The sequence below is a fragment of the Pseudopodoces humilis genome, chromosome 3, assembly GCF_049639895.1.
Source record: "Pseudopodoces humilis isolate 2021_Gansu_Grassland_sample_001 chromosome 3, ASM4963989v1, whole genome shotgun sequence".
NCBI lineage: Eukaryota > Metazoa > Chordata > Aves > Passeriformes > Paridae > Pseudopodoces > Pseudopodoces humilis.
In genome coordinates, this window is record NC_142202.1 from 90,502,549 (window position 1) to 90,514,648 (window position 12,100).

A 12,100-nucleotide genomic window follows, 5' to 3' on the forward strand; every position below is an offset into this window, starting at 1 on the left:
TTGTTGTCTAACATTTGACTGAGCAATTTGATAGCAGAGAAATTAACTCTAATTTCATCAAACTAGATGTAAATATAAGAACATCTATTTAACTACTGTTAGATACCCTGAAAGTATTATGCAGCTCCATAAATGACTATTATATCATTCAGTTTCAACACATGACTTGCTCATGGCTGTGGCTCAGCCTATGAATTATATTTTTAATACGTATGTAGTACCCATAATAGAGAGGAATTACGATGATGATGATTATTATGATGATTATTATGTAATACAGTATTAATATGTCACAAAACAGAAATAAGAACAAACCAGCTAATTTTCAAGTGAGAGCAGGTGCTCGAAGAAGCTGCAATAGAAGAGCAAGACTTAAAAGCTTTCAAGGACGAAACTATACTAAATATAGGCTAAACACACATTTCAAAACCCTATCAGCCCTTATAACTTAAAATCAGTGAGCTCTTCCTACTAAATGATACCATACAAATAGCAAGCCTTTTAAACTAAAGACACTTTCTGTATAAGTTAACTTCAGAAATGCCAGGTCAATGCTTTTATTTATAGGAATAAACACAATACATCCAAATGCCTTTACAACAACACTAACTTCCCTTTGTTTTATACATGTGTTAAGGGCTCCTGTTTCAGAGTGGAAATTCAAGGGATGTATACAGGGAAATATTGGAATATAAAAATTAATGTTGTTTATATAATTGTACCTATATTTTATTGGACTGAGAAATTAGGATTCTTGCTGAAAAATAAGAAGCAAAAATACTGGAAACTTATAATAATTTAACACTATTTAATCAGTATGAAAAATAATTGTTAAATTTTTCATGAAAGATAAAATTATTTAACAAGTTGAAAATCAGTGTGGTAATAAATCTTATAATTTGGAGCAACCTCACGAATTTAATAATGAATTCTGGAAGTTAATCAACTACCAAAAGAGAGCTGGGGTATGAAATCTCTGTATTTCAAAATAGAATAGATAGATTTCCCTTACAAAGACAACAGATTAAAGGAAAGGAACAAATGTGAAACTTCATAATAAAATCACAGGATGTGCAGTAACTTCTAATTAGTTAAAACTTAAGATTTATAAGCAGCTACAAAAACATTTGTGGTAGCAGATGACAAATACGCTCCTGCAAGTAAGATAAAGACATTTTGCAGTATTCTTCCAGTTAAAATATCACTGAACATTTAATTGGTGAGCTAATTGAGCCATTAGTCAAGTCTCCAGAAATTATTTTGCTATTGCAACAGTATTAATAACCACGTCTATAGATGATCAACCTCTTATTTACAGGATCAGGAAATCACAATCCATGATCAAAACCAATGGGATGGAAGTGACTTCCAGAGGTCATCTAGTCCAGCCTTCTACTCAAAGCAGGGCTCTCACCAGCACCAGTGGCTCAGCTCAGCTGTGGCCGTGTCTCCTCAGTCTCCAGAGCTCTAATGGAGCTCCAGCACCCCCAGGCAGCCTGTGCCAGTGCCGCACCACATCCCACTGAGGAAGCTGCTTCTGATGTCCAGATGGGATCTCCCATGCTGTGATTTGCAGCCACTGCTGCCTCACCTGGCACTGCAGAGAAGAGTTTGGCTCTGTCATGTCATAACTGCCCTGCAAGTGGTTCTGGGCAGCTCCCAGATGCCTCCTTGGCTGTCTCTTGGTGGGAGTCAACAAAGCCAGCTCCTTTAACCTCACCTCACACGTGTCCCAGATATATTTACACTTCTGTGCTGGACCCCATTCCCTTCCTCACATCTCTCTTGAATTTCAGAGTTGCTGGCCACCAAACTGAGCACGGCTTTACAGTTGCAGCCTCAACAGTGCCAGGCGAGATATAGTAACTTCCCTTCTTTCTGTTCAGTTTCTCTACTGGTTTAAAACCCTCCTGTAGGTGAATTGGATTAGTGCAGAAGAAGTGACTGACCAAAGTAGATTTGTGTTTCTTTGGTCTGTGATTCAACTGCAAGCCTTTTTCTCTTCTCGTGAGCACCTCAGATATTCATGTCCCAAAAATGTATGAAGAAAGCTGAAATAGGTGGCAAGGTTATGTTAGCACAAAGAGATAAAAGGCACTTGAAAAAGACCTTGATGCCTTGTAGTTAACCATTCCAGAATTATCAAAGTGGACATAATACTAGTGTTGAGCCTTGCCCAGAAGACCTTCAGCACATTTGAAATGGCAGAACTGAGCTGGACATAAAGCAAATGGTCATTCTGGTGAGGCCACAGTTTTGGATGGGCACAAAAGACGTGGCTAGTTGTACAAGCAACACCCTGAAAAATGTGCTGGTCAAACAGGTAAAGGGAAAGAGTGTGCAAACTGAGAGCCCGAAAGGCAGAAATGATGTCTGAGTGAATTATGTCTTCAATTTAGACCTGATCCTGGGCCCAGTTAAACATGCTTTGATCTCAGTAAAATCTAATTATAGATAGGAAAAAGTAAAAGCAAATTACCTACAAAGACTGCAACCTGAGAACCAGAAAGTCAGAAGAAAATACTGGAAACTGTGGAAAACTTGAAAAAAATCCCTAGAGACGCAGTAAATCAGACTGTGAGCTGAGACCAAATTAATATAAATGCTATATAGAACAGTCCACTTTCTCCCAGCAAGGAAGGTGCATTGTCCAAGCAAAGGCAGGAGTTTATAGGGAATCCTGACTTACTTGTCTGGAAAAGCCAAACCAGATGGCACTCAATGGACAGAGGTGCATCAAATGACTTCCAGTAACTAAAAATCCTTCTGGTTACTGATCTCTCACAGCATGTCAAGAAATTTCTCCAAGCTGAGCTCATGCCCTGACATTCAGGGAAGCAGACATCCTGTCCAACCCAAAGGGTAAATTCCCAAATGCAGGAGTCATTCTGACACACTCTTTCATGGCTAGGGTCTCTTTAACATTTAAAAAAAATAAAATAAAATAAATAACCCCAAACACAATATATAAACATTAAACTATTACCAAAAAGTTCCAAATGTGACCAGAATAAGATTATTTTTTTTCAACCCTTGAATATAGCATGGCATTTTACATCAGTCAGGATCTCTATGTCTTACAGAACAGAAATTTACAATTTTTTTAATGTTTTTCTTTTTTCCTTTTGTTTAAACAAAGTCAGAAATGAATGAAGCTGAATGAGCCCTTTGGGTCAGAGTGATCCCTTCTGCAGCACAATCATCCCCAATACTGATCTTTGCTTTTTTCACACCTGACAGGAAGCTCCTCAATCTAATTATGCTTTTATGTTACTGTAATGTTATATGCAATAATTCTCAAAAGGGACTGGTACTGCCCTTATAATCCAAGAACTGAAAAGGTAGCCCATATATGGATTTCTTTGTAAAAAAGAAATGTACCAACAGATAAACCATGTGTCTCTTTAATCTTTTTGAAGTTTTTCCTTCATTTCAGGAGTGATGATCCTTCATTAGATAACAAGTTGGAAAGAGTGATGCCCAAGGAAACACCTTATAACCAGAAGAGTGAAAGGCAGCTTAGTTCTTTTTATGAAGAAATATAGATGGCTAAAAACACTGAGATAAGGAAGACTGAGCAAGTATAGTCTTGAAAGCTTGTGACTAAAAAATAATGACCAGATATTTAATTACCCATATTACATACTGCCTCTCTTCCTGTTCAGGTGAATAGTTAGCAAAAATGGGCTAAATTTCTTGTTCTGTGCAACCTTTATCTTCCATTACCTCAGCAAACCCCTTTACTTCTCAAGTCACCAGAAGTTTAAGAAAGATCCAGCAGAGGAACTCTTCTGTATAGCATTCCAAAATTCACCCAGTTTCTGTAAAAGCTCTTAAAAAAAATACCCAAGTAAGAATGAACATTGCTAAAGTAAATTTTACTAAGTATTTCCTCAGAACAAGTATTCTACAGGCTTCTTCCTCTATGTATGTTTACCTATGATTTTAACTTTCCTCATGGAAAATTCTCACTGACTTTACTGGGAGTTTCTCAGAAGAAATGAACATTTCATACCACTGTGAATCCCAAACCAGAGTGGACTTCTTATTCACAATCTTCAGTCAAAAACTGACACTGAATTTGATGAAAAACGGAGCAACAAAACTGGCAAAAGTATTTCTACACAAGATAGGAAATCCTATTCATTTTCATAAACAAAGCAGACATGCTTAATATTTGTTTTTAAATTATCTGTGAAGAATGGCATTGTCAAGTGATGGTAACCCAGTCAAGGTCAAAGGAAATGCCTGAATTTATTTCATGTGAGAAGGCTGTTGCTATTTTGCAAAAGGTTAGATTTTCCATTGCATATATACCCTTCAATATATATCAGTGCTCTGCCCAAGATGGGAGGCATTAACTTTTCATGCAGTAGTTTGGATTGATGCATTTTGTAAACGAAATATTTCAAAGACCCTTTTTTGAAATGCCCCAGAGAGAATTGGAAATTCAATAAGTCAATAAACTCACCTATAAATATCCCCATAAACTAGAAATTTCATCTTCATTAGATCTTTACACTTGTGCAAAGTCAGGTGTACCAACAAACAATCTGAATAACAGGATTTTTACAGCCTCTTTCTCATGCATAAAGGACTGCAAGATGTGCTGAGGAGAAAAAAGAATCTAGGTCTGGGAAGTCTGATGCTAATAATTCAAATGATCTTGAGGCTCCATTTATTTCAATGACCTTACCGAATTTAGACTAGCTCGGAATCTAACATCCCCTGAATAACTTGCTGTCATGATGAGCTGCTCTCAAAGGAAAGAACATATCTACCTCATCTGCTTCACAAACACACCAGAATCATATGGAAAGGCAGCAAGTCAGAAGCGTTGGGCCACCTCCTTAAGGTCCAAATGTTGCAGAAACAGTCAATGAAAATGTTAATTAAAGAACAAATTGACAAGCTGTTGTACAAACTGGCTCCACATCCTGAAATGTTTAGAAAGCAAAGGTTATCTCTAAAGAGCTTGTTACCTGATATTTTTGTGGATCAGTAGTACTGTGGGAAAGTGCAGCACCTAGAAGGTGCCCATCGCCAGGAGGTTTCCCTGCCCCGGTGCTGGGAGGAACATGGGATGTGGTCAGCAGCTGAGCACTGATGGGACCATAGCCATTGGAAGGTTGATGAACATTGTTTGAGGCAGCAGCTACTTCATCTTCATCACCGGAGTCCGTAATCAGGATAAATTCAGCCTTAAAAAGGTCATTCTCCTGCATTTCTCCTTTGCTTGAATTACACCCCAGGGACTGGAAAGCTGTTCGGGTGTTGTCTGTACAGACAGTGGACACACAGTCTTGTTTGGTCCCACTCTTTAAGACCAGCTCATCAGAGACTGCGTCAGACTGCAAAAGATACAAGGAAAAAGATCCCAATTAACTGCATTTTATTTGTGTTCCCCAAAATGTGAAGCAAATTTGGCTTTAGGTAGCGGCTGTCTCTGCACTACCAAATCCGCAGTGGGCAAATGAAGAATTTTAGGCATGAGTACACAGCAGAAGCCACTTCCCCAGGGAGTCCCAGTTTCCAGCCCCCAGTCTAAGCTGTGGGGGCTGCCTTCCCAGCTATTCACAGAGCAACAGGGGGCTCTGAGCACAGCCATGGCCCGAGACACAGCGGGCACTGGGAAGGAGGGTGCAGTGAAGCCGAATGAGCTGTCAGACACACTACACCAGACACGATGGGAAGGCATCCCAACCGAGGGATCCACGGAGCAGACAATGCTCCTCAGAGGAGCAAATACGGGACAAAACCTATACATATTAATGAAGAAACAAAGGCCCTTAAGACAAGGCATTCTCCGAAGACAGCACACAGACTCAGAGGTCAGAGAGCTTTACTGAATGTTCAAGCTTCGCTTGACCTGTGCTTGGCAGCACAGACCACAATTGTTCTTCATATTTTCTGCAATTTCCACATCCAGTATGTCATTTCTCAAGCATGCTTCAGATAAAAGCAGGAATAGTGCAGACTGCACATTTGACACATATATTAAAGCATTCATTATCAAAACTGCTACTGTAAATCATATTTTCCTTAGAGGAAGAATCAGGTAAATAAATAGAAATATTGTGTACTGCAAGAAGAAGCCTCCAGATGGGGCTCATATTTGAATTCTGCTTGAGGAACACGGTCATTATGAATTTCCGCTTCACTTGCTGCTCCATGAATCCTGCAGTTCAGTTATTTGAAAAAATATTGGACCGCAAAGGGGGGATATCGCCTTTATGAGTTTGACAGTGTTATTTTAATTATTTGATGTTGGTTGCTGAAATATTGTTCAGGTTCTAGACATTTTAGAAGAGGGAGTAATCTGTGCTATGAAGGCCTCACAACTGCATCAACTGCCAGAAAAGTTTCCTCTGTCTTCAGAGAAAGACATGAGGATGGATGACAGGAAGACCTGATTCTGATTTATCCTGGGAATTACTTATAACAAAACCAATATAAGCAGCTGTAAATGTAGCTAATGAGCAAAACTGCCTGGAAATAATATTCCAGTGAATATCTCTTCAAATATACCCATCCTTTGCCCAGGCCTAATCCCTTTTTCAACAGATAGGGAACTGAAATGCTGGAACATGCTCAGGTCAGAGGGCTGCAAAATCCTGTGAAAAGTTTATTGGAAATTGGAAAAAAGTTTATATGGAAAAGAACCCAAAACTGCAGCCTCAGCAGTTGTTGGTTTCTTTTTTACCTTCAGTCCCAGGGGAGGAGCTGTTACACAAAAGCAGAATTGCCATAAGCATTAATATTAGCCAGAGGACTGTGGTAGCCTTTCAACCAGCATGGAATAAAATAAGAGGGTATTAAGTGTTGTGAGGCAGGAAACGAGTAATAAACAAAGGGTTGACTAAAGGAAGGAGAGCCAGGAATGTTGTGCTGCTGGCTTAACCATTGCAGGAAGACAAGCTTTCAAAAATCCAAAGCTCACTTCCACTTTGATGCATTGCAACACAGCTGTGCAAGGAATTGGCACTTTTCTGGAAGCCACGGCATTCGCTGAAACCAGGATCCAGTGAACAACTCCTGGTCAATTTCCACGTGATAACAGTCCTTGCACACCACCCTTGCTGTCATGAAGATCTAGAGGGAATCCCCCTCATCTGCCGCTGCATGACTGACAGGACAGAATTGAGATGATGAAGGGTTTCCTTCCAATATAAAATCTGCCAAAGGCAAAGGAAGCTATTGAGCAGACGCTCACCTCCTCTTGCACAGTGATTCCACACCTTGGTAATTAAACCAAGCACAAGCCAAGAAACCATTCAAGAGCAAGAGCTTCAGTTCAGCAATGCTCAGAATAAAATTTTCTTTATTTTTTTAAGAAGTGGAAAAAATAATGCAAACAAAAATCTACCTTATTTACAATTTTTTGGTTGCTCGGATCCTTTGGTTCCTCTGGAATTGTCACAAGGAACTTAGAGATATCCACAACCTCAAAATGAGTTGGAAGTTGTCCAATGGATGGTACGAATGTGAATGTCAATGGTTTGGTTCCAGATTCTTGTGAAGAGACCTACAAAACATAAGATTGGTTCAACTTCTTTATTCAAATAAGACAATTTTTATCAGAGTTGAGATAATATTAATAACATGAAATAATTAATCTACATAACTTGCATGTCTGTTATTAACTCTACTGGTCATTGTTTTGGTGGATTTTTTTAATTGGCTAATTGTATATTAAAGCCTTATTTAACAGATAGAATACTGCCTTGGCTATACTCATCAACATTCTCTATATTCTAGTGGTGTGGCACAGCAGACAGGGGAATTTTTGTTTATAGCTTGCTACTCTTTCAATTTTCCATAACAAAATCAAAAAGCCATATTCAATCCATTTCAAGGCTGTTTTTATCATTGTTTAACTCCACTTTAGTAGGACAACAATTCAATTATACCAGCATATCTGAGCAAATTATAGCCCCTAGAGTATTTGCTTAACAAAAACCAAATTTGAAATACCTTTGCTCTGCAAAAAAAAAAAAAATAAAGCAAAAGATGTTCACATTTTCTAATGCAAATGCAGCCAATTCTGAGCAATATGTGAAATAAATTGTGATTTAAGTATCTTCTCCATTTTCTTTGGGCTTTCCAGCCACAAACCAACAAATTGTTTGTCTGTCTGCTTATTTCTCCCTCCCCCTGTTGCCCTCTCAGTAGGACTGTGTATATAAGGCCTGAATGCACCAAGACAGACTAAATGAAGGCAATTTCACTTAAATGTTCAATTTTATCACAGTGGTCTTCAATCACTTGAATCCCCTTCACAGGAGATGGATCAGGGAAACAAAGTCCACATCATTGTAAAACTCTCAGTTACTTTGCCAGATATCAGGAAGAGGAACTGTACATGCCTTTGCAAGGTAAATAGAGGGAACCACACCCCAAACCACTGAACCTGACATGATGACTTTTCCACTACTTGTTGGTATAAAAAAATTACTTTTTCTGATACAAAACTATGGAGTACACTGATTTTCCTTTGTCATATCATCTGATGTAAACCTTACATCAGACTCTTAATTGTCTTTTCAATGAACTCTAATATGTAGAGGCTTGAGCTGTACGGAATCATACAGGAAAACAGGATTATTGCTTTAGCTCCCTTTTTTTTTTGTTGCTTGTTTGAAGTGAAACAAATTGAAGAACTATGATTCTCATTATGCTTCTTTGTAATTTGCATCTATGGGTAAATAGTAATTATGAAACAGAGTGGAATTTGGTTTACAGTATTTGATCATCTTGTGGCTGGAACATTATAATGATGGACACAGATTTGCAGTTTTAAAAAACTCTAGACAAATACTAGTTACTTCTACTAACAGCTGCCTCCTGGAGTGCTTGGGTAAAAGAGAGGCAGGTTATTTGTAGAAATGCTGTCAACTGCTCTTCATAGTTTGGAAGAACTGTGCTCTCTCAGACACATCCAGGTGTGCAGGTACAAGGTGCCCTCCTACTTTAACTCCCCCCTCCATTTCACACAAGTGACCAAGGACTGGAATATATAATGCATGGCCTGAATCAACAGTGAAAGAGTAACAGCTAAATGCTGCACCATCCCAGGAGCTCAGGTTATTTTATGTGAAGGAGAAACAACAGATCTGTCCTTCTCTCAGGAGCTAAGGCCCTTGAGTCTGATCATTGCTTTTCATAAAAGAGCAAAACAATTTTTAAATATTATAAGCCACCACATTAAACAGTCCTTGCACCTGATAAAAGCCAGCAGGATACCAAAGTACTCAAGGACGTACTCACTAGTGAGCAGCTACCAGTGCCCACAGCACAGCCAGAGATGCAGCCTGCAGCCGAGCACCTGCTGCACCCGAAGGTGTCTCCAAGGTGCAGGATTACCTGCACACAGGCAGGAGCACCCATCACATTAGCATTATTGATTTCTGCACAGCTGACACAATTCATTGCAGTCTTACACAGTACCTGGGTCTACACCAAAATCAGCTAGTGATGGCCTTTGCTTTCCTGAAGGCCTGTAGTTTTGCTTTCATCTTCTCTCTAATTAGGAAGTTCAGCTGATGACTTTGGCAACCTTGGTCATCTTTAAAAACATTTTCCCTCTCTACCTCACCCTCTAGTCATGCTCTTGTTTTGACATTTGACAGCAGCTGTTCTGTATCACTGGACATTCTTGAGTCAGAGGGAAAAATAGTCCTTATAAAAGAAGAAGGAAGAGAGCGAATAAGTGTGCAAATAGCAAGCCCAACAACAAACAGATTTATGGCAAATTCCAATATAATGTGGCAGTATTGCTAAACTCCCACTATTTTATCTGCATATTTCTAATGAGGAAATACAAACAAGAAATCAGACGAGAGGCTCCAGACTGTTGCATAGTAACGGAGATATCTTGATATCACCTAATTTTGTATGTGTCTTACCCTGCTCTTCCAATTTTATTGTTTTGGTGGAAAAATTAAAGAACACACAAAGAAAACCTTGGTGTATTTGGCCTAAAGACATTGTGGAAATAATCACCAAAATTGCTTGCAAGCTAAAACTATGATTGGAAAATACATAAAAATGGAAAAACAAGATTTTTTTTTTTCAGGTAGGAGATGCCATTAAATCATGGCATTATTTATATTCTCCTAGTGTAAATTATTTTCTTAGAGTTTAGAGAGCATACACAAGCAAATACAATTACTGAATTTCAGACAGTGTTAAGTTGCCAGATACTGCACTATGCAGTGACAGGACTGTGCTCCTCTTAGTTTCACTCATTGCAATTGAGCAACAGGAACTTCCAGCTGGTAAAACTGGTCATGCAGTCTAAGCTGCTTCACAGAAACCTAGACAAGTAAATATTACATGACTAGCCAGAAAACACAAACATTGCCACTGGGGGAAAACAGAAGAGAAATATTTCTTGCTTTAAGTTATTTTTAAGTGCTTATTTTCATTTTATATATTTTTTTAAAAATAAATAAAAATATTTTGACATTTTAAAATTCAAATTTTAATTGAACAATGTGAAGCAGAAGGAACTGCTACATACTACTTTCTTTTTTAAGGTAGAAAAAAGGTTTTTGCACCTTTTTTCATATACTCATATACTCATTTCATTTACCATCTCTCTCACTGGCTGATGTTTCTAACCTTAAAGATCTGAAAAGAAATGAACAGGCTGGACTTCCAGCACTTCATTACATCTATTAATAGCCACTCTGATATATAGAGGTAAAGAATAAAGAAAAAGGCTAAAAATTCAAATATATATTAAAAAATATATGAAATTTCCTATCATCTTTTCTCCATAATCAGTAGTAACAGCAGAGGTAATTCAATACCATACATTCCCTGCTGCTGGAATTCACTTGAATCAATACAGTTACAGTGACAGAAAAATACCAAATGTGACATCTACTGAATTCAATACTAAGGAATTATGGTTTACATTATATAATCAATCTTATGCACATGAAATAACTGATTGCTTATATTGCAGCCTTCACATTAATTATTTCTTTGAAGAATACAAATTACCAAGTTTAATATAAATAACCTTTGAATATCCACTGATGGCTATTGGCAGCTGCATAATATATTGCCAAAAAGCTTCAATACAAAAAATTTATTCTAGATGAGTTCCATGAGCTCCTATGTCATCAATTTACAAACAGGTTTGTTGCCTAATTAATACCATCACTTTACAGCTGCCCTGGGGATAGTAACTTAAATTATATTAATTACTGTTTTCATTACCACAGCTTCTGTAGTCCTGACTTGTAGAGCCCATTTTTATTGTCTTGGTTACCTTACAAGCACAAATGAACACTTCCATTTAATCTCTCATATGCTCTATATGCATTCAGCATGCTGCCTATTTTGTAATTTAAATTGAGGTTCCATTGTCAATGATTGCTTCTTAGGACTTCCTTCTGGAATATAGATTGCTAAAGTGAAATTCAATATGCTGGTTCACGTTACCACTTCTTCCACTGATTTGCTAACGTAAGTCATTCTGTTAATAAAGCAACACCCTGAGAAAACCTCATTCTTGAAACATCTAGTTCTTCCTTTGAAGATATTTATTTGTTTAAAGGACAGAAAAGGGAATTATGAGTAAATAATAGCAAAATAACAAGTGTGTACGCCATAAAATAGAAACATGTTGATTGAAGCACTGCTTCGCTCAGAGCACAATCCACATGCCCACAATTCCTGAGTGATAAATATAGCTCTGACACTCAGAGAGAGCACAGCTAACACCATTCACCCAGCCAGGGAGAGGGGCCATGCAGAAGCACAGCCTTTACATTCTGTAATCTCTCCTTAAACTCCTTTTCTGTGTCCAGACTAAAGTCAAACCACAAAGAGACATTGTCCCCTCCTCGAGACAGAGAAAAATCTAGTCAGATGGATTATCAATTAACGACATGTAAGAATCTTCAGCCTATCTTCATATCCTGACTTATTATAGCTATCACAGTAACTTAATATGGATTAGCTGTTTATTGCATAATATGAGCTCTGGCTTTCCTAAAACCTTTTATAAACAGCAGCAGATGATCATCTGAACACCAACTTTCTCTCTGTGAAACTTCAGAGGAAAAGGCTAAACCTATTCCAAAAG

At 38.0% G+C, this 12,100-nt stretch overlaps 1 protein-coding gene across 6 annotated transcripts in view; it reads right to left on the reverse strand.

The window, feature by feature from the left end:
- Positions 1-12,100, reverse strand: part of MLIP (muscular LMNA interacting protein) — a 106,364-nt gene that overhangs the window by 56,421 nt on the left and 37,843 nt on the right. For all 6 annotated transcript variants that reach the window (XM_088053848.1, XM_014263353.2, XM_088053849.1 and 3 more), the window contains exons 2-3: positions 7,367-7,525; positions 4,983-5,351 (exon numbers count right to left, since the gene is read on the reverse strand). In XM_088053848.1, the coding sequence (XP_087909974.1) occupies positions 4,983-5,351; positions 7,367-7,525 (528 nt within the window). The remainder of the gene's footprint in view (positions 1-4,982; positions 5,352-7,366; positions 7,526-12,100) is intronic.